Consider the following 23,922-nt stretch of genomic DNA (forward strand, 5'->3'; position numbering starts at 1 on the left):
TGATCTGTCAAATAAATAAATTTTTTAAAAAAGAAAAGAAAAGCTACATGGGAGTCTTCCTCCCAGACCACATAGTGTCTGCCCAAGAGCAACTTCAGGAGGCAGGAAAACGCTCCAGGTTGAGGAACTTGGGCTCCTGAAAGCAGCAGACAACAGATGCATCATTACCCATCACCGACAAGAATGCGCTCCGACATTCCCTCCAAATACCAGCACAATTTAGTATCTCATGAACCACATCTAATGACTTTTCTTTTTCTACATCACAGTCTTTCTTGGACTAAGCTGAAGTAAAAGTGTTTGGCTCACTCATACAGGACCCCACAGAGGGCAGAAGGCATGATATGGACAAAAGAGCCCAGCAGTCAGAAACCTTGGGTTTGAAGACTTACTCTAACTGAAAATCTGTGAGATCTAAGAAAAGAAACTCACTAAAGTCCTTTGCCCCTAAGCCTCCACTAGTAGAATGGGGACCACCAGTCCCCCCAATACAAACATGGGGAAGGGATGAGGCAACAGGTACTGAGAACACTGGCAGAATGGGTCTCGAACAGACGTCCAATAAATGTCTAATGAATCTCAAAGTGACCTGAGTCCCATCCTAGAGGAGAACCAGCAGACTCTGAACAAAGCAAGAGGAGTCGGAAGAGTCCCTTTCCAGGAATGGTAGCTCCCATCAACAATTTATATAAAAAATCCAACATGGACTGAAGCTCAGAGATACTCAAGCTGCTTTAACATTATGCTACATCCACAAAGTCTACTCTATGCACACATTACTTCCTTCTAACCTTCAAACTCCACAATGTCATGAATCTTGATGGTGAAAAGAAGCTGGAGGCACTCATCTAGGATTCTGAGTACATGCCTCAAGCGCTCACCGGGCACCATTTCAAAGCACAACACGTGCAGGTGGGATCTCTTTCGCTCAGCACAGCAGCCCTGTTGGGCGGGCACTCTAGTTACCCCCATTCTATGAAGCAGGGCTGGGGCGTGGAGATCACAGGGCTCGTTAGCAGCAGAACTGGGCTTGGGCTCCACAAGAGCTGGACAGCTACATCTCAGCCACTCTGTGTCCCTGAGATACTAAAGTGAAAGTCCTGACACACTGGGATTTTAAACTTGAAGTGACCCTACTTACCCACATTGGAACAACATTACCATCCAGGTAAAACCCAGAAGTCACCACGCAGCCCACCAGCTTGCTCTTCAATGCCAAAAACACAGCCTCCAGCCCAGATTATGCCCACTATCCAGAGACGAAGATGCAAAATATACTTGCAAAAAAAAAGACAGAAAACTACAATTTTCTGACAGCAAAACCAAAAATCTTCAGCTACCTCTTATCCAAAGGAAAATTGAAAATAAAACCTGTATCCTCAAAATGTCTTAAATTTAGAATTCTGACAGGGAACTTGGCAGTATGTGTCAAAACTTTAAATATGCATACCCTACGACCTATGAAGCCCGCTTCCAGGGTCCCTCTTACAGAAATACTAACACATTTCCATACTAAAGATACCTGAAGAAGGAGGTCTACTGCAGCAGTGTTTGTCAAGAGCAAAAACAAAAAATAATGCGAATATCCAGCCAGTCAGCTATCTTATGGCGGAAATACACGATGGAAAACCATGCAGCCAGTGGGGGGAAAAGGACGACGCTCTAGACAGACTGCCATCTAGCGATTCTGGACATACTAGCAAGCAAAACAGCAAGTGATAGAATATATGCAGTCTGATCCTACATTTATTTAAAAATAAACTAGGTTTGCACGTGTGTGATATATACATAGAAAAAGGCCTGGAAGAATACATCAGCTCCCTTGAGAAGAAATCGAGGGGGGTGGGCAGGCAGGCAGGATCATCTCTCAGTTTTTACCTTCTAGAAGTCTGAATATGTTTGAAGTTAATTTCTTTTGAAATAACAACATAAATTTGTGAAGTAAAAAGGATTTGGGAGGCTAATTTCTAGAAGGAATAGAATAGCTCAGAAATGCCCTTAACACAGAAACTCCCTTCTCCCATCCGCAGGCCTGGGAGTGCACAGGAAAGGGAGCACGGTCACAGAACCTCCTGGAAAATCTCCTTCAGTCGTCCAGTTCAAAGATCTTTACAGCAAACAATGCCTCCTTTCAGACGATGTCATAAATGACATACAGGTCCAAACAAAGGCTTGTCTAGTTAAAAAATCCTAGGAAGGAAACATGTAAAATCAGAACTTACACAGAACAAATGACTGAAGCCGCAAGGTTTCACTACACTTTATTCAAAGTCGGCCCTACTTCCTAATTATTCAAGGGAACTCAGAATCTAGTGTCCAGACGTAAATATCCATCATGTATTGAAAAATAATCTTTACATTTGTGCTGTGACCCAGAAATGGCAAACTGACATCCTACGCGAGGCAGACACGAATGGTCGGCCCCCGGTACGGAGCAGAAGTCTGGAAGTGGCCCAGTAAGTACGCTCTGCTCTCTTTTATAACCTCTCAACCCGGACCGTTATCTTGTGAAGTTACACACACCACAATACACCTTTGCACAGGTAATTTTATTCTCTCCTGTGGGTGTCAACAGTGCTCACAGGTTGGAATTTCAAACATTCAGAAAGCACATACCTGAATATCATCACATTTCGTTACTTCATGATTCAGTAACTACTGAACAGTTATGTCTACTAAATACAGTGAACAAAATGGTACAAACGTTTACCATTCCCTTGTAAACAAGGCTTTTGTGCACAACAGTAACAAATGGAATTAATGCATACCACAATATCAATGGAGAAAGACCTTCTCTTTAAATAAACTATTCTGTTTATAAATAAACTCTGATTTTTTTTTTTTAGTACACATTTACAGACCTGATCAATAAAAAGAAATAAGACATTTAAGAAGAAAGTATTGAGAGATGGACCAGTATGAAGAACTCACTAGGAAAAGCGGTCAGAAGCAAGCAAAGGACAACAGGGAGTTAAAAGTACTGTCATACTGCAGCCTAGTTCTGTTAGATTACACCAACACAAGGACAGGATTGTCTGGGAAGGAGCTCATTTTTACTTGAATTCCAGCAAGTTGCAATCAATCTTGTAGTACACATAGGGGTAGTATTCCTGTTGACTCAAGTTTAAGCCAGGAATATCCATAGGAGCCTAGAGAAAAACAGGAAAGTTATCCAAATGAGTACTGACAGAAATCAAAGGGAAGAAAAAATTAAGTATTACCATTTACCTTCTGATTGAACACCTACACTGGCGCTAGGTGTAGATGTTTATGCTAACTGAATCCGACTTGGGCATTATTACTCCTATTTTGCCAATGAGGAAACACAGTGGGTAGTAAAGCCAGATTGAAGCCCTCACAGACTCCAAACCCTGTATGTGTTTAACCATGACCCTATGATCCTTTTTTATGCTTAATGTGTAAAATTACTTTTTAAATCTCAGGCTTGGGGTCTTCAGTTTACGGGGCATGTGGCTTCTTAAAATGTTGAAAAGAAGAAAACCAAGTACGATTTTAATGATATCACTTACTATTTATGAATGTTTTAAGAATATACTGGTGGTCTCTGTCTACTTGTGATCTCTCTCTGTCAAATAAATAAATAAAATCTTTAAAAAAATATATATATATACTGGTGGGAGGGGTGCCTGGGTGACTTGGTTGGCTGGGCGTCTGCCTTTGGCTTGGGTTGCGATCTCGGGGTCCTGGGATCGAGCCCCAAGTTGGCTCCCTGATCAGTGGGAAGTCTGCTTCTCCCTTTCCTGTACCTCTTTCCTCCACTCATGCTCTCTCCCCCTCTCTCAAATAAATAAAATCTTAAATGAAAAAAGAATATACTGGTAGGAAATTACGTATCAGATAGTTGAACCTTATGTATTTTCTTGACAATTACATGAAAATGTAGAAAGTAATTTCCTGCATTTTCTTCTATCAAGAAAAACTGGTGTGTCATGGGTTCTAATTAATGTAAATGTAAGGTACTACCATCCTAAAAAGGAAAAAAATCAAGATTATTTGAAATAAAAACCCACTATAGTTTTAAACACCAGCAAGAGCTTGCTTACACTGTGAAAACACACTTTGCTTACACCCACTGTCTGAAATAAGAAACATACCAGTTTAGAAAATACTTTAAAATACCCTTTAAAATACTCCTATACTGACTTCACTACTTGTCCCAAATACAACTGAATTAACTACTTACAATCTTCTTCTCTGAAATTTAGTAACTTCGGTAAACAAGTAGGATAGTATGGCTGCTTGCTTCTTTACTTCTACAGCTATAAACATCTGATCTATAGCAAGACAATGACTGGCGTAGAAGCAAAAGCACTGCTCTAACTAGTATAAAACATGGTAAACAATGTCAATTACCTGCTGTGTTTATCTAACAAATTAACTGAGGACCTCAAAGTAATAAAAAAAAATAGATTAAATAAACAATATTTACTATCCCTTTTCCATTTATCTCCTTCCAATAATTTTTTTCTGAAATTCATTCCAGTTCCTGCTCCTCCAAGGCACCTAAATAAGTGCTTACATCAATAATGGCCGCCGCGCTGCTGTCTAGGTGTTTGTACAGTTCGTGTAATACTTCTCTTAGTTTCTTCACTGTTTTCTTATTGGGCTGAAGGAGCATTGCTTGGAAGTTCACCGGCAAGCCATACCTTTTCAGGAAGCAAATGTTCAGTATGTAACACAAGTAAACATATAAAGAGATTTTCTTTTCAAAGCAAATATTCTCGTAGTCTTCTTTAATCAGTTAATAGAGAGGGTACCTCATTTTAAGGACAAGTTCAACTCATATACAGAGAAACTCTGATCTTCTCTGGTCCTCACTGTCCACTAGAAATCTTACCTTAAAATGAGAGCCCACTGCCTATTAGGATTTACTTTTAATTACTCTTCAATTTTGAATCTATGAATACCCTCAGCAATAATATGTACGCTTAGGAGTCACCTTCATGATAAGGAAATAATACATCTTGAAAAGTCAATGAAATTTACAAATGGCAAACACAGCTACAGGTAAGTATCTTGAACTACTTTTAATATGAGCAAAATATACAGAGGATCACAAGATGATTGAGATTTTTAAGTATCTCAAAATGATAAATTACTTTAGGTTAATGCGAAACAGCGATTTCAAATAAACCATCAGTATACCATGTACCAAACTACAAGTAAAGTATGTGAAAGATCTTCTTTTAAACAAATATTAGCTAACTACTTTATAATCTACTCTTAACCTTACACCAGCAACAAACCAGGGAGTACAGCAGTATGGATCGCTTTTTCCAAACCTGGCATCAAGGGCAAGACTAATATGAAGGCAGGATACTGACAATCTCTCTCTCATGGTTGTCCTTTTGGTTTCTTCGCATCAATTTCCTATTATGGCTGTTGTAACAAAGAGGTCTAATGTAAAGGGATCCATAAACCCTTCATTTCCACGTTTCTTGATCAACTTTCTTTACCTTAGAACGGACTCAACAAAAACCCTCAATGCTTTCACATGAATCCACGCAATAAACGCCTCACTGAAATTCACTTTCAGCCACCGTACAAGTGGTCCCTATAAAAAGGAAAAAGAAAATCACCACAAATTTGGTCTTGAAAATGGCAATTAGAAATAAATAAATCAAATATTTTTAAAGGAGTGACTATCCAGTAAGAATTTACAGGAGAATTAAATCACATAATAATTCACTTTAAAAACATTTCATACACTTCATCTTAAGTAAGATTAAAAGGTTAGCCACTACACTATAACCTCAGTAGACACCAAAATTCATGGAACCTATTTCACTACACAGAAAAAGGCGTAATAATGAAAGCAGTTTAAACTGATATACAATATAGATATGCCCTAGATTTGAAAACCAAAATATAAAAAACTTAGTATGCAATCCATATCAGACATTTAAAATAGAATTCAACTTATAAACAACTTCTCAGGAACAGGATAAACAGTTACGTATTAAGTTATTTAATACATATCTCTAGGTCTTAATTTTCATAAAATATCAAGCATGTTGATCTAGATCCCTTAAACCTCTTCACATTCGGAATTTTTAATGATTCTATTATGTAGGATAACTTCTCTTTGAACTTAAAATATTTGGTATAATTTCCAGTACTAAATAAAAACACTCCTTTAAACAGATTTTAAAATAACTTAATACTGCCTTTCAGTACATAAAAGACATACGTGATCAGTTCAGCTGAATTATTTAGTGAACATCACTAGGTTCATTTGATGTACCAACAAATTAATTTAAGCAAAAAGGACAAGACAATGTGAAAATCTTTGGTTAAAGTATCTGTTCTTTAAAAAGGCTCCGGACCTTCTTAATAAGTTGGTTCTACTGGGCATTACTTGGTTAGGATTAGTTTTCTCCCAATGGAGATGATATGGTTTATAAGTACTTAGGAATAATTTTAAATGGGATTTGCTTTTATTTTCTCTTGCATTACAAGAGAAATAAATTTTCACTCATCACCCCTTTCATGCAAGCTTCTAGTCTTCACAGTAATCCAGCACTCAAAGATGACAAGGAAGTTGACACCATCTTCCCTTGTCACTTTTCCACCCCCTTTCCCAATTTTGCCTCAAACATACGAACTCTCCAGTGGTTTAAAAAGAAATTGCTTCAGTATAATATTGAAGCATTAAAAAAATTTGCCACAGGGAAATGAAAATTCTTCCTGAAAGAACTATTACTCAGTTAAAATAATACCTCACTACATTGCATTTAAAATTAATTCCTGATACAGATTTGGATGGAGTAATTAACTTTAAGGCATGGATTTTCAAGATCTAAGTCTGCTTAGAGAAAATTCATTTTGGTTAACAGAAAAACTAAAATCAAATGTCTTAAAGTAATTATCAGTTTTTTCTTTTAAATAAAAAGGAAAAAGCAATACTGTCTTTTCTTCTGCTTAACACTGATAATACTAAATATTAAGAACACATACAAACTGCTTTTTCTTGTCGGTAGAAAGCCTGTTCATTTCTTCTTTATCTGCTTTCATCTCCTCTTCATTATACTGGAAGTCACGAACGATGAATCTGAATTTGGGAGTGGGGGAGAAACAAAATTGTCTACACTGTGTATATAGGAGGTCCAACAAATTAAAAGACAAAAAATAATAATCTTACTTGTTCTCCCTGGCTTTATGTCTGAAGTCATCAACTGCCTTCCTGAACAAGGTGACATTACAAAGATAACTGTCTTGGTCCTCGGAGAGAACACTATGGGGAAAAAACCCAAAAACGTCCATTTAAAGCTTTATATTGATTGCTCTCTTTCACACTGAGGGCAGAATTCACAAACAGGAGGAGGAGGAACAGTTGGGTGTGGCAGCCCTTCCCACACCACCTCCAGGCGAACCACCTGTACTGCCTCAGACACTGTGGGCGCTCCATGTTTATGATGTGTTACTTTACAATGCCTTAACAGCCCTATGCCCTCTTCCTAACCCAATGAAATCCAACATTTAATCAAGTAAAATGTTCAAACTCTAAGAACCATGCTTTCCCATCTATCAGTGCCAGGTCCGCTGAGGCAAAATCAGTAACTACTTTATTCCAGAGGCTCCCTGCTTCCTCGCTAATAAGCACCTTCTTCTCTTCTGGAAACCAAATTCTCTCTACCTCTCTCCAGCCCAGCCCTGCCCAGCCCACGAAGGCCTGGCTCACCCTCTCTGCACTGCCAATACCTCCTACCTCGGACCCTTCTTTCCCCGCTGCCCCAAACATCCTAACTCAAAAACAGACAAAGGCAATGGTCTAAATATTCTTTGACAAAACACTTTTCTACATCTCAGGGCTTCCTCCTAGGCTCTAGAAGAATCCCAGCGAGGTGAGAACTTCTATCCAGTCATGGGTCTCGCGGACATCATTGGAAATACTTTCCCAGGCATAACTGTAGGGAAATTTTAACTGTCATATAAATTCCTATGGGGAAAAGCCGCTTGGAAAGGCAAACCGTACTGTTCGTGCATACGAGGACTCTCGCTTGGCTCTCAAGTTACCTACAGCTACTCATGTAGAGAATCCCACAGGCGGGGTCTACAAAGCCATACACTGCTTTGCTCAACAGTGATGAGGCTGGGGCAGGATCATCACTTAATTTTGTATGGAGGGGTCTCTTTTCCCTTCTACTTTCCAAGTATTAGGTTTTTTTGTTTGTTTAGTTTTTATTTACAATTGTGGTACTTCTGAAATCCCCAAAAATAATATTTTACAAACCTGAGTGCTTGTGGAATTCAAAGATACTTTACTAAATATGAGGGAGAAAAAAAAAAAAGCAAGTTTAGTTTTTCCAAGAAGTCTAAGAACTGCCTGGTTAGCAGTCAATTCGGGTAAATTCAGGAGGCGGTGACAATACTTGACAGCAGAACGGCTGTAAGAACGGAGGCGACCCGGCTCTGGGTCTACCTCTCCAGCGGCAGGACCGGCACATGCCTCAGGGAGGACTGATCGCTGGCATCGCCGACAGAGAGAAACTCAGCTACTCTGGATCCGGAACATTAAAACTTCCTTTTCAAAGAGGTGCCTTCTTGGGGCACCCGTGTGGCTCAGTCAGTTAAGCATCCAACTCCTGATTTCGGCTCAGGTCACAATCTCAGGATTGCCAAGAACAAGCCCCCTACTGGGCTCTGAGCTGCGAGTGGAGCCTGCTTAGGAGTGTCTGGGTCCCTTCTCTCTCTTCCTCTGCCACTCCCCCCATCCCTCTCTTATTTAAAAAAAAAAAAAAAAGGTGTCCTCTCTGGCTGGCTCTGTCAGTAAAGCTAGAGTGTGTGACTCTGGATCTTGTGAGTTCAAGCCGCACACTGGGTGTGGAGAGTATTTAAAAATAAATTATTTTAAAAACTTAAGAATTAGGGTGCCTGCGTGGCTCAGTTAGTTATGCGTCTGCCTTCAGCTCACGTCGTGACCCTGGGATCCTGGAATCGAGTCAAGTGTCAGGCTCCCTGCTCAACAGGAAGTCTGTTTCTCCCCCTGTCTCTGCCTGCTGCTTCCCCTGCTAGTGCTCTCTCTCACTCACTCACTCAAATAAAATCTTTTTTTTTTTAAGATTTTTTATTTCTTTATTTGACAGACAAAGATCACAAGTAGGCAGAGAGGCAGGCAGAGAGAGAGAGGAGGAAGCAGGCTCCCTGCTGAGCAGAGAGCCCGATGTGGAGCCCGATGTGGGGCTCGATCCCAGGACCCTGGGATCATGACTTGAGCCGAAGGCAGAGGCTTTAACCCACTGAGCCACCCAGGCGCCCCTCAAATAAAATCTTTAAAAAAAAAAATTAAACTAAATTAAATAAATAAATCAATCAATAAATAAAAGGTGCTCTCTCAAAACTGTTACCCTTAGTTCTTGCTCCCGGTGCCTATCAAATCCAAGGCAAGGCAGCTACCCAGCTGACAAAACTCAGTAACAAATCTTTCATGATCTTCAGGTCTCCCAGGCTTACCTCTGTAAAATGCACACTGTGATCCAAAAAATCCAAATCCAATCTGACAGGTGAGTGCAGACCCCTAACAATATTCCTCCACTATCATAGTTACCTTCTAAATTCACAAAGTACTTTGCCGTTTTAAAGACCATTTGAAAAGCATCTGATGTCTGACACAGCTCTGTGACAATGAGCAGCATGTCTATCATGTAGAGGCCTGGGTCACAGCAAAGTTGTTTGGCTTATTCAAAATCCTTATGGTGAAGAAGCCAAGATTAAAAATTCAGTCTTGGGACTAAATCCTGCTGTGCTACCTTATTAAGAAAAAATAAATGAAACCATTTGCTTTTCCTTCTACCCCCAGAAAAGATATTCCTTAAAACATTATAAAAAACAAACCATGCATTTGGGGCTCTGCCAGAAATAGCCACAGCTAAACAGAGTACAGGGATGGGTGTGTGCGCACGCTTGTGTGCCAGTAATAGACTGGTACACCACAAAAGTGAAAATGGCAGCAACGCAGGAGACTGATGAGAGGGAAGAGAAGAGCGGAGATAAAGGAGACCAGCTAACGGCAATTCCAACAGTCCAGGCAAGAGATGGAGAAGCAGCAGCTGTAGCTGGGGACGGGTGGGGGGAGTTAAAGTCAGTTGAACCATAAGAGGTTGTTGGTATCTGACCATTTTTAACCTACAAAACAGCAATTTTGTATGAGTCAACCAAATGCTACTGAAGGTAGAAATAACAAGGCTGTTAGACCGGGTCGTGGGAGGGCAGGTGGGGAGGGAGAGGTACGAGTCCAAAATGACTGACTACCAGGGTCTGGTTTGGTAACTAGGCACATGCTGCTGCCACACACTACAAGGGAGGGGGCGAGTGAGGCTGAGATTCGGGGGGATAATGTCCTATTCATAGTTACCTGTGGCGCAGACACGTATAGTGCCCAGGAGGAACCCAGGTGTGAGAGTCTGAAACTATGGGGTTAGCCAGGCTACGAATAGAGACTTCAGAGTCCCAAAGCTGCAGGCAACGGTCAGAGCCCTGGGTGTGGCTGAAAAGGTGCTGACAGAAGAAGAGGCTGTCCCACTAACACAGAAGAGTCCACGTCTAGACTTGCCAATACTCAGGGCTACCAGATTCTCTTGAGCTCACTCATGCAATTCAGGCGTAAAAGCCCGCAGGTTGCATTACAGATTAATTCAGGGAGGGAATGTGCAGGAGGTCACAGGGGTAGAGATGATGGTGCAGGCAAGGCAATAGCTAAAGTGATCACTCGAGAGTCCAGGCTCAGCGGGAGAGGAAACATGGCTGGAGGAAATCAACAATGTCAGAGCAAAGGGATAGGGACTAGAGATGTGGACAAGGTCAAAGAACAGGTTCTAGAACAGTAGAAAAGATGGAAAGAGGTCTCAGGTCATGATCCCTGGGTCCTGGGACTGAGTCCCACACGTCAGGCTCCTTGCTCAGCGGGAAACCTGCTTCTCCCTCTGCCTGCTATTTCCCCTGCTTGTGTGCTCTCTCTGACAAATAAATAAATCAATCTTTTTTAAAAATAACAAATAAATAAACAATGACAACACAAAACTCAAGTGGAGGTGATGATTTGTGAGCTGCAGGGATCGGGGAGATGAGAAGCCAGAAGCTGGAGGCATTTCAAATCAAGCCAAAACCAGCATGACCTTAAGTGACATTATGAAATCAAGGCACAGAAACAAAATGAAAGCCAGAAGGAGAGGAAAGAGTTAAGAGAGTGCCATCTTTGCATCTTGGACTATGCCTGGAAGGGAGCTTAGTTGAGCTTAACCCAGGCTGCACCAGTCCTACTAGGTTCAAATAAATTATCCAAACGCACTGCTTCCTTTAGTTCTGCTGTTTTACAGTAGGAGCACCAACCTCACACAGGTATAACCAGACCTGAAGGAAACGGCCATGTCTTCTAGACATTTCACGGCATTTTCAATCACCCATGTGGGTAGCCATGCTTCTGGAGCTCAGCGCTCTGCCTGCTGCTTCGGACTTCTTAGCTTGGTCCTAAAACTCAGAACTGTCATCTTCTCTGTCCCTTAATTAATCTTTCTATGTCACTGCCAAGGCATCTCTCCTGCCTTTCTTCATAAAAGTTATCTTTGCAATCCCTGCTCTGAAAACACAGGGAAAACTTTTCTCTGCACAATGGCAAGTACAGGTTTTCCTAGGCTTTTGTAGGTTCCTCTAGTTCCCTCACCAAAAACCTCTGGGGGACACCAATGCGTCTGTGGTACTGTTTCCAATAACACAGAAAAGGCCAAAGTTAACTAGTGATCAGACCTGGTCAGAATACCTTCACAAGGAAAAGCAGACAAAAAGAAAAGTGGCAATCCTGAGTACAAGTGAAAAACAACTGTCTCTGAACAGTTTTTCCAACAAGAAGCAGAAAAGCAGCCCAGCCTCCACTTCCTTGGCCATAACTGTGCACAGCACTGACACACGGCTCCGCGCTTCTCCATACAACAATGCTGGGAGTTCAAAAGTGTCCAATGATTTTAAGACTTAAGTAGAATATTTTACAAATAGCTGGATTCTAAGCATTTTTTAAGTGAAATTATCTCCTTCAGATTTGAAGACCGTATTTTTCAATTCATTCTTCTATCTCGCAATTTCACTTTCATCTTCACTGCTCCCAAGAGTAAGGACTCAAGTGCCAAAAAGCAACAAGTAAAAGTACTACTTACTTGAAAGTACTACTACTTACAAGTGACTTAAAAATAAAGCACTTTGAACAATTACTAGCATATAGAAGCAACTCAAAATTGTTAGTTATTATGATAAGCTAAAAATCCAGCATCAAATCTTAGAGATGCTTCCTGAACAGTGGACAAAATTCCAAATTAAGCCACCCCAGCCTGTCTGCCCCACATGAGTGAACCAGCCTGTCACAGGGCTAGGGGAGCTGCTGCTGTTCTTGTGGACTAAATTTAAACAGCTGAACTTCCATGTCAGTGGTTCCAAGTGTCTTCTGAATGGAGACGCAAGCAAAACAGAGGTTCTCATGGACCAGTGGTCAGGGAGCACTTACTCGTCATTTAGAAGATAGGTGCTGTCTATACTGAACTCTTACTGGTTGGGATTTCTTTCCTTTAAGCTACTAGAGTAATGTTCAAGAGATGCAAATCTCTGAAGTAATATATTTAAAGTCCTTCTTTCAGAGTAAATCTGAAACTTATCTACACACCACTCCCCTGGACTTTGGGTCTGGCATATATACAACCTGTGAGGACATTCTGTAAACACTGGGTCCTTGGGTCTCCTCCCTCACTGCCTCTCAGACATAAAGTCAACCTCTATGGCTTTAATGTTCTACAGAGTACAAAGGTATAAGAAGTTGTCATCTGTCAAGATAAACAGCTTCAGTGGGAAACTAATATGAAGATTAAGGCTTTCCCTTGGGTCTTCAGCTGGTGTGAACTGAAGGTATTCCCCAAACTGGGGGGGCGGGGATTGCGATGGGCAGAGGTTTGTGGTTTAGTTCTCAAACAAAAATCAACATTTGTGAAACTACAACAATCATATTACCTTATATTTTGTATAACTTATCAAGCCTTAAAATAGTCTCATCGTGTGTACTGGGAAGGTGCTATGTGCATTTTACAGACAAAGAAAAATGAGGCCCAGAGAAGGTAAAAGACTTACCCCAAGTCACACAGCAAGTTGGTAGCAGAACCCGCAACAGAACTCAAATCCCTGGATCCAGCACTCTTTCCATTATACTAAGCTACCTCCCATATGACACAATGAAACTGGAAAAGAAAATATTGCATGGGCCTAACCTTACTAATACCACCTCTTTACTATGTGCTATACCTTTTTCTCCCCACAAGTTGCCACCTCTTGAGGCACAGCCATACAGAAGAACCATGGGGGGCTGCATATACACTGTATTTAATACTTTCTCAAAGAACATCTCACAGTACAAGACCCAACATTAAAAAACCTGACTTTCAGTCCTAATTTGTCATTGGACATTGGCACAGCCAATGCAGTCAAATGCCTTGGGCCAACTATTGAATTCTTCTGTATTTTTACTTCTTTATCCACAAGAATAACTGACCCAACTCTTCACAGAATTGTAAATATCAAATTAGACAATGTATATCAAGCCATAAATTTAAACACTTAGTACAAGTTTTTTTTTAATGCAAAATAAATTAGGTAGAATCCACACTCACTGGAAAGTGAGAGCAACATGATACTCTAGCAGCCATTTTGATACACTTCCTTTGCAAGAGAAATGAAGAATTATAGACACGGAGTAGATATACAATAAATATCAAACAAAGAATTTTCAGAAGGTGGCACAGCATGGCAGAAAAAGTACCACACCAGTGACCTGGGTTCTAATTCTAGCCCTGCCATTAATGAGATGTGTGACTCTGGGCAAACCCCTTCACTGCTGTGGCCTCAAACTTCTCCATCTATAAACATGAGACAGTACAGATCAGACTGTACAAGGTCCCTTCCAGAGGTAACTGTGATAACTAAAGTTAACTTTATAAGGTGAAAAAGATGATCCTGAAACCACAAATTTACCAAGAAAAGATAAAGCTATTTCCTAACCCAACATTCCAATTATAAAAAGGAATTCTAGGAAAGAAACGGGTTTTACAAAGACTACTACTTACTTGCTAGACCTTGGAACTACCATTTCAGCTAGTGTTTCGTACTGCTTAATCCAGTCATTGTGGTTTAACCTGCAGAAAAAATACAGTAAGTAGCGGAAAAGAAGAAACAATCCCTGCCACATCCAGAAAGAGAAAAAAATATGGGACAAACAGGAAATTCAACTAAGTATACCTCAAATCTATGTAACCAAAAACAAAAAAACCATTTTTTTGAGTTTTATACTGAGAATGAATTTCAAACACAGTGAGTGGTGAAGCAGGAACTATAGTTCACCACTCTTACATCCAGTAACTATTGCAAAAGAGGCACATCCTAGAACTAAGTTTGGAAAGGAAGTAAGCAAAGTACAGATTTTAAATGACTTTCAAACTTCAGAGTTAATATGCATTACCTTATTAAAAATAAATTAATTTAAAGGCCCTATTGAAATCTCTATCATGTCTACTCACTCGCTGGATCAAACTGTATTTACTAAAAGCACAGCGTACCAGGAAGGATTGAGTAAATTAGGTGACAGCAAACCATGCTGTGCAGAACATTGTGCAACAATCCTCCATAGAGACCAATGGTTTTGGGTGTGTGCAGAAAGACAGTTATGTTTGCAATTTAATGAACTTCAGTATTTGTAGGTCACAGAGGGAATAATTCAACACGTAAGGTATCCTAGGTCCTATGTGTCAATTACAATGTACAGAAAACTAAAAATTTCTGATCTTAAACACAAACTTTCAATAAAGATTGCAGCAAATCTTTCACCCAAGGAACGTTATTTTCCTACACAGTATAAAGACACAGATATACAGAAGTTTATTATAAATAATCAGTGCTCTAGTATTCTGCAGTAAAGGGAGAAAAGCTGATGTCAGATAATATTGCAGACACGGTAAATTCAATGCAGGTGCTTTTTCCCAATATTCCCAGTTTCCTAACCAGATAAAAAATGCAGAGCAAAGCAAAGGATGAATTTGTGCAATGAAACTATGAAGAACCCCCAAATCTCTCACCTCAGTTCGGATCCTCCAAAGATTTCCTGACAGTGAGACTTTAGTCCAAGTCAGAAATGAAACCATTAATAGTGTTTCTCTCTCATACACACACGTGCAATGTGCACAGAGTTCTAATCCTTCCTACGAGTGTCCAAAGGTCTCATTTTACCAAGATTAACTATGATCAAAGACTAACACAGAAGACCTAATCTGAAGATTTCAAAGGGTTCTCTAACCTGGCAAACCATGCCCAGAGACTATGCCTGTTTTCGTAAAGACAGTTTTCCGGAAACAGAGCCACATCCATTCTGTAGGTCCTGTGTACGGCTGCTTTCAGCTACAACCAGAGAGTTGACATGGCAGGGTTGAACAGCTATTGAGACCCTTTGGCTTGCAAAATGTAAAATATTGACTATATGGCCCTTTAAAAAATAAATTTGCTAACCCCTGGCCTAATGCATCCTTTGCTTCTTAAAGGGTTTAATTCATCCTAACCAATCATGAAGATTTTTCAGAAAAACAAATACAAAGAGCTTCTTACTTTGAAAAATCTAAAATCTGTATTTTTTTTAAAAAAATCCAATAATTTAGCATTATTTAATTTTTAAATAAGCCCACTCTACTAATCTGCTAACTTGGATTAGAATCACAATTTGTAACTGATGTCTCCATTACCAGATTATGAACTCAATTCTACTACATTTGCCATAGGAATACATGTTGGTTCACAGAATGAAGGACAATGTAACAGTCCCTTTACCACTGGGTTCTAGTGGACACTTCAAATTCCAGTATTAGATACTAACATTTTTCTTATATTTTAACAAGTAAAAACTTTTGTAATTAAAGGACATACTTGGGAACTACAACCAGTAACGTGACGAGATACTCTGAATCAAGAACAAAGTCGTCCTTCTTCACAATTTCCGCTAAACTTCTAGTTAGCAAACTTCCTCTGAGGAATAAGAAAAAAATAATCAGGTTGGTAATGCCTCCATAACACAAGTAAAGAAAGAGCAGGCTAATTACATTCACATATATATATTATATATACATCTTATGAAATGGATTAATCTTATTTATGTCTTTACTTTGTAAGAAGTCAAAATTTAACTATTTCCCACCCCCACTATTAAAGAAATGTCAACATTTATCAAAATTTGCCTCTAGTATCTCCCTTTGTGTTTGCTTTAATTATTATAACTCAGCTCTTCTCTTGATTACATATATAATACCTCGACTGGGCAGTGTTATTCATTATATGTCAATTAAAGTCTATTTCACGATAATTACAAAATTATATCATCTAAGGACAACCTCTGATTTTCCTCCCTCTCCCTGGGTATCATCTGATACTAGGCAATTTTGGTGAGTTAACCCAATAATCAACTCTTTCTTTCTTTTTTTTTTTTTTTAAAGATTTTATTTATTTATTTGACAGACAGAGATCACAAGTAGGCAGAGAGGCAGGCAGAGAGAGAGGAGGAAGCAGGCTCCCTGCTGAGCAGACAGCCCGATGTGGGGCTTGATCCCAGGACCCTGGGATCATGACCTGAGCTGAAGGCAGAGGCCTTAACCCACTGAGCCACCCAGGTGCCCCAATAATCAACTCTTTTAAATCAGTCTTCATTTGGTCTCCCAGTACATTTCATAATGAAAATGACTTGCCCTGTTTGTACCACTGATGGTATCCAACCAATTTTCCCTCTGGAATATGAACATGTAACTTGAACAGTTAAATGCTTAAAGCTACATTTGCAGTAGTCATAGTACAATGAGATCATGAAAACATGTTCTAGTTTTTAAAAACCTAACATGTAAAAAAGCTGAATCTGCAAAACAGAAAAGCACATAAATTACACTGTAAAAGGATTCTTTGGTAGAATTCTTTTAAGCAGCAGGTAATTGTTATGCAATTAAACTATGATTTAATTTAAAACAATTTCAGACAGTTTTTCGGTAAAAACTCAAATGCATAAAGGGATAAACTAATCAAGTACAATAAATCAGCCTCACATCTGTTTTGACTAGCCTGAGTTAATAAACTTTTCTCCAGAAGTAAACAAACACCATTCTGATTACAGAAACAGCATAAACTGGAATTCACTAAACCCCAACAACAGCTCGTTCAGTGCATGCTAGAGTGCTTCCCCAATTCTTAATATTAACATATACTTGATATGCTTACGCATTCTTCCGTTCCAAATTCTGAAGATTTCCTTTCAAGTTATTATATGCGGATGCTCTAGATTTCAGGTCATTGTCAATTTGAGTCACTCCCTTTAAAAATGAAAAAGAAAAATAGGCAAAATTTTCCTAAATCTGCCTATACTAACACAAATAAAGTAGCCGTACCTCAATATTTACTTTAAAAAACACCATCACTGGTTGCTGATGTAAGAACTATTATTTTAAAAGCACAACTTTAAAAGGTCATTTTAAAATATAACCTACTTCATTTTTAAAAGATGAAATTTTTTCCATTTAAAAAATAATCTACTTCATTTTTAATAACCCTGATAATTTCCATATGAATCTTTTCTACCAAAGATAAAGTTTTAGTCCACATATATTTTAATTACTGTTATGACATTACCTCTTAAAACACGTAAATGGAATCTAGGCCATTGGGTACAGAAATTATTGATTAAAAGGCTTTAACTTCACAAGGCTGAAGGATGAATTTCCCAAAAGTAATAAACCACACAGTTTTGTTGTTCACAACACCAGTATTCTTACACAAACTATATTTGCAATTAAATTACAATTGTGGATGAATATATTTATAAATGTTACAGAAGCTGATTTTTCAAAAAGAGGCCATTTCTAAAGCTACTAACAATTTAGGAAGAAAGTACAAATCGCAGATTTAACATGTGAAGAACTAGTTTCAACTCAGCTCTACTGTTATTAGCTGGGTGGCACTGGGGTAAGTCAATTCACCTGTACGAGCTACTTTCCTCATATATACTAGTATCAGATAATGATTAGATCCTTGATAAGGATCAAAAGAAAATAAGGCTCAGTCATACTAAGAGCACCATATTATATAATCAAACTACTCATTTTCATTAAATTAAAATGATGACTTCAGTTTTAAAATTTAATAATCTACTCATTTATATGTTTAACTCTAGAGCATACTGTTCAAATAGTCATTGGGAGCCAGGAAACAAATCTGTCCAAGTGATTTAAACCATAGTTTTCACCCAGATTATAACAATGTTGACAATTAAAAGGGCACTATTTGCCCTGTTTATAGCTTCAGGTAAGACTTTTACGTTTTCTCTCAAGTTCAAGGACTAGAATATAAAAGGAACTCTTAACTTGGTGAGTTCATGGATGAGCTTTACAGATCTGCGCACGCCCTGAAACTGTACATAAAATCATGTGTATGCGAATACATGCATTTTGGGGGGGGCGGGTAGAGGACTGATATAGTGAATGTCAAAAGGGGTCAGAGAACCCATAAAGTTTAATGTCTAATTCAGACTATACATAACCCTGCTAAAGTAATCATTGTCATCTACCTGAATGACTACTAAATCTTCGATTCCAATTTCCTGTTCTACACAATCTCAATTACCCTTAAATTTGTATAAACAATAAACACAGAATTTTACTTTCTTACTTAAACACCGTTGAATACAATATTTAAGTTAACCACTTAAGTAAGTGGTTAACTGAAAGTAACCACAACTTGGATAATGTACACAGCAAAAGTGTTATATTTTAACATCTTCCTTTTTTGGTAAAGCTGTACTAAGGGTAGCTCCCATTTGCATCAATCATGTATCATTTAGCTGCTTTGTCAAAGCCTAAAGAGTATTTTCCAGCTAAATACTTACAAAATAAATAAAGCCATTATAAATCAATGTGTCCTACCCGTGTCATTTTTTTTTTAAAGATTTTATTTATTTATTTGAGAGAGAGACAGTGAGAGAGAGCATGAGCAAGGAGAAGGTCAGAGGGAGAAGCAGACTCCCCTTGGAGCTGGGAGCCTGATACGGGACTTGATCCTGGAACTCCAGGATCATGACCTGAGCCAAAGGCAGTCATCCAACCAACTGAGCCACCCAGGCGTCCCCCCGTGTCATTTTTTAATCTTACCTTGGCAATTATTTCAGAAATATTTTTCAGGGACTGCTTGATTGGATACTTAGCCATGTCCCACTGAAACCTTGTTATATAAGTAACCAAGTCAACTGAAATAAGGAAATAAATTAATTACCAAGAAGCAAGAGACTGTTTATAGTTTCCAACACAGCAGTAACTTTCTAATGCTGAAATATGCTTTGAGAAAATCAGTAAAGATGTCATCATCGCTGGAGAGTCCTGATTTTAAAAACGTGGAACTGTATTAAGTAACATGGATTAATCAACATTTTTATCTTGTAATCTGACTGAATCTCTTCTTACTCAAAATTCTGTATTTTTATATATATACGTGTATGTGCATATTAGTGCTCCTTCTAATCTGAGGGCTTAAAAAACAGAAAATGCATATACCCATGATATGTCTCATATGTAGGAGAAAGAGACACAAAGAAACTACTGCAAACTATCTCCTCAACAAGTAGAATTTGACAAAAGTATGTTCTTTCTTTGCCAACTTACTCCAAATGAAACTAAATCTTTTAAAACCAGGTGATAATTGTTTCTAGGAGTCCAAACTTCAATAATCTTCAAAACACAAACCCTTCCACATTCAAATGAAAAAAATAAAAAATGCAGAGTCAAAGAGACACTCAACAACTATTCCCTGTTTTTGTAGCTAAGTCATTCATTCACCTTATGTAAGTCAGTATCAAATCCTGAAATATTAGCTTACCTCCATTGGCCAACAGATTCTCTTGAACTTTATCTTTACTATCCTCCAATACATCAGCCATGTACTGAGCCACTTTTTTAACCACCCTTGGGAGGAGAAAGGAAAAAAAAATCAACAACCATTTTCAGGAAAAAGACCTAAATTCCATGCTATACAATGAACATATCTCATATACACATGAATCTGACTATGTATGTTCCCATTATACCTATCTGTATAATACAGAACAAATGAGTCATTACTTCTATAAAAAGGTTTTAAGGATAAAAGTGACAAAGATTTTGTTATATATGTGAAGATCAACTGAGTAACTGTAGAATTTTAAAGAGACTACATGCGGTATGTTTATTAAGTCTAGAAAGAAAGTAATGACAAACTAGTGAGAAAAATACATTATATGACAAAAATGGGTCAATGAATCTGACTGCAAGGACCAACAACAAAGGACGGTGGTGGGAGCTAGCATTCACCACTTAACGTGTTTTCACTTAGGACAAAAGAGATCTGACAGGCAACAGAATACAAGCAACAGTAATGATGAGTTGCTGTATTATTTATTCTTTAAATATTTATTGAGCATCTACTATGTACAAGGAACAATGTTAATGCCCTGACTACTGAGGCACCTAGATAACACCTTGTCAATCCCTTCATTTTATGTAAGTAAAGATGCCAAGATATAAAGAGTACAAATGACTTAATCACAAAAAAATCACAAAGTCACAAAACCAGCTAATGGCAGAGCTGGGAGTAGAAACATGCTGTCTGGACTTTGGTGTTCTTTCTCCAGTTCCATGTCTGCCTCTAGCCCTGGTTGGGATACAAAAGTAAACAAGACAAAAAACAAACAAACAAAAAAACCACACAAACACACACACAAAACCCCCCACCAGTTAATTACTGCTTAAATCAAAATGGAGAGATACCAAAGACACAAATGACTAAATACAAAGCAATCTATGGTTAAGTGCCAGCTGAGAATACCAGATTACAGAGAGAGAAGCATAAAGGAAAAAGGGACCACTTCCAACTACTGTAATCAAGAAAAGCATAATGACTCATGAGCAGGGCAATAAAGGACAGGAATGGTTTTGAAAAGGTGATCAGATGGGAAGAAAGTATATTTTTGCTGCAGGGCATCCTCTGAGTCAAGATCAGGAGGAAAAGAAAAGAAAAGGCATTCAGAGGATGACAAGGGATCCAGAACTGCCCAGAGTGCTGTGTTGAGAAGGGAAGTTAGGCTGGCAAGGACGCCTGGAGCAGGACTGCAGATAGTTAGCCTCTGATGTCAGACTTCAGAGAGAAGTGTAACATGGTCAAAACAGGGCTTTAATCTGAGGACCACAAGTTCAATGGCAGGGAGGGTAGACAAATTAAACTCCTGCAAGGGAAAGGGCGCCTCGTGGCTCAGTCAGTTGAGCATCCGACTCTTGGTTTCGGTTGAGGTCATGGTCTCATGGGTCCTGGGGACGAGTCCCGTGTCTGGCTCTGTGCTCAGTGGGGAGTCTGCTTGAGATTCTCTCCCTCTGCCCCTCCCCGAACTCGCACACATGCGCCCTCACTCCCTCTCAAATAAATAAATAAATCTTTAGGGGAAAAAAAGAGAAAAGAAAAAGAAACTCCTGTAACATGAACCAATAAGGGCCAGAAAAAATCCTATGCTAAATGAACTCAAACCTAATCAAGTACAACTACAGAAAAAATTATGTAAGCTGCTAAGTCTTCAACACATTTAACTTGGGATTTGTACATACACTTGGCTGTGTCTCCAAAATTCATTTATCCCTTTAGAGGAGACAAACCATTATTCCCATGTAACTTCACAAGCGTCTTTTAAACAGAACCATTTGCTATGAACATGCAAAAATGGTCATATGTTTACCACAGAAATAGTTCAGAGTGTAGAATTGCCTTGTGTCAAATTTATAAACTGAGTGTGTAATTCAGAACGTCCCAATTTCCCTGTGCATCTCTACAAGAGTATCTATGTCAAAGTACACATGGTTGCCTCGAAAACTACTCTGATGGTTAGATTACTTGATAAGTAAAAACTGGAATTTACTCCACATATCACAGTGTTCAGATTTTAAAAACTGGAACATTTAAGTCATTTAGCTACCATCTGTCAATTTTACCAAGGTCTAACAACTACAGGATTTTTAAATTCCTCATACGTTTCAGAAAAACTGACAAAGACAAGATTGCATAACAGTGCAGAAAAGAAAAGTGGACAAACTGCATAGGTAACTTTTAATTCCACAACCAAATGAGCTACATTTAACCTAAAAACTTTCCAGATTCCTTCCCTTAAAAATGTGAGCAAACCTTACACTCTATTCAGGATACTGCAATGGTGACTTAAAGACCTAGAGCGCCACTGAGGTGATTAATAAGGTTCCAAATAATTATGTTCTCAGGGACCTCCCTTCCTCACTGTGATGAGGGGATGGGACTGTAGGGAAGCTCATCAGCTCAGAGATGACAACTACAAAGGGTTTCCTCAACTAAAAATGTTTCATCAAGAAACCAAGAATGTTCACACCATCAATTATTTCCAGATTTGCCCTACAATGAATGCATGGACTCACCAACTGCAAAGTTACTTTTTCTTTCATCCTTTCACTCATTCTTCTTGCCAAGTCCCTTGTCTTATTTAAGGCTTTTATAATAATATATATTATAATATCTCCTGCTTAATCCACTGTACACCTGTCTCCTAACTAGCTTTTTTGCCTCTGATATTAAAGACCATCAGTACATCTTTAGGTCTACTTACTACACACTGCTATGTTCAAAGGTCTCTTTGCCACATCAGCCTCTATTACCCAGAGATGTCACATTATGGTGGTTCTATCAGAAAAGCCTAATAGCAAACATAGGAAACCCTTCCAAGCAGACTCAAGAATAAGTTCCCTTAGAGCGCCAATCAAATATACATTTCTAAGACTCTCCAAAATTCCATATCTTACAAAACTGTACTTTTTTACTCAATCCCTAAGTATTTAAATGCTCCCTATCCCAAGAGTCAAAGGGATTGCAGACAAAGGCCCATCAATCAAAATGCAAAAAGTGATCAAGGATCCCATTTCCATCTTCAGCTGAAATAAAGAGCAAGAAGGTATCAGGAGTGACTAAAACGGTAGTTTAGAAAAACTCTTTTACTATAACTGAATTTTAAAGACAAGAGTATCTCTCTTGTCTTTAAAATAAATGGCATAACATTTTATTGGGTCAAAGACTTAAAATTGTTAGGATGCCAATACTCCCCAAACTGACCTACAGATTCAACACAATCTCCATCAAAATTCCATCTGACTTCCTCCCAATAATTTGACATGATCCTAAAATTCATACGAAAATGAAAGGAGTTTAAGAACCGCCTTTAAGGGACGCCTGGGTGGCTCAGTTGGTTAAGCAGCTGCCTTCGGCTCAGGTCATGATCCCAGCGTCCTGGGATCGAGTCCCACATCGGGCTCCTTGCTTGGCGGGGAGCCTGCTTCTCCCTCTGCCTCTGCCTGCCATTCTGTCTGCCTGTGCTCGCTCGCTCTCCTCTCTGACAAATAAATAAAATCTTTAAAAAAAAAAAAAAAAAAAAGAACCACCTTTAAGAACAGTTCTTAACAGGAGTTAATAACAGTTTAAGAAAAACAGAGAATTCACACTTCCTGATTTCAAAACTTACTACAAAACTGCAATAATAAAGACAATGTGGTGCTGGCATAAAGACAGAAATAAGGGGCGCCTGGGTGGCTCAGTGGGTTAAGCCGCTGCCTTCAGCTCAGGTCATGATCTCAGGGTCCTGGGATCGAGTCCCACATCGGGCTCTCTGCTCAGCAGGGAGCCTGCTTCCTCCTGTCTCTCTGCCTGCCTCTCTGTCTACTTGTGATCTCAGTCTGTCAAATAAATAAATAAAATCTTTAAAAAAAAAAAAAGACAGAAATAAGGATTAGAAAGAAATGTAAAATAAAACTGAGAGACCATCACTAAACA

The 23,922-nt window shown here is 38.9% G+C and overlaps 1 protein-coding gene and 1 long non-coding RNA gene across 2 annotated transcripts in view; one reads left to right on the forward strand and one right to left on the reverse strand.

Annotated features, from left to right (window-relative positions):
- Window positions 1–2,244: 2,244 nt before the first annotated feature.
- ATP6V1C1 (ATPase H+ transporting V1 subunit C1) overlaps window positions 2,245–23,922 on the reverse strand; it is a 42,198-nt gene continuing 20,520 nt past the window's right edge. The window contains exons 4-13 of the mRNA XM_047726463.1: window positions 19,933–20,018; window positions 19,212–19,306; window positions 17,290–17,381; window positions 15,958–16,056; window positions 14,115–14,183; window positions 7,163–7,255; window positions 6,979–7,072; window positions 5,478–5,575; window positions 4,541–4,667; window positions 2,245–3,149 (exon numbers count right to left, since the gene is read on the reverse strand). Of these exons, the coding sequence (XP_047582419.1) occupies window positions 3,054–3,149; window positions 4,541–4,667; window positions 5,478–5,575; window positions 6,979–7,072; window positions 7,163–7,255; window positions 14,115–14,183; window positions 15,958–16,056; window positions 17,290–17,381; window positions 19,212–19,306; window positions 19,933–20,018 (949 nt within the window). The 3' untranslated portion in view covers window positions 2,245–3,053. The remainder of the gene's footprint in view (window positions 3,150–4,540; window positions 4,668–5,477; window positions 5,576–6,978; window positions 7,073–7,162; window positions 7,256–14,114; window positions 14,184–15,957; window positions 16,057–17,289; window positions 17,382–19,211; window positions 19,307–19,932; window positions 20,019–23,922) is intronic.
- On the forward strand, window positions 9,500–23,714 carry LOC125098061 (uncharacterized). The gene is made up of 3 exons (XR_007126698.1): window positions 9,500–9,624; window positions 16,083–16,086; window positions 23,669–23,714. It is a non-coding gene; the product is annotated as an uncharacterized LOC125098061 (long non-coding RNA).

This window comes from Lutra lutra, chromosome 4 (assembly GCF_902655055.1).
Source record: "Lutra lutra chromosome 4, mLutLut1.2, whole genome shotgun sequence".
NCBI lineage: Eukaryota > Metazoa > Chordata > Mammalia > Carnivora > Mustelidae > Lutra > Lutra lutra.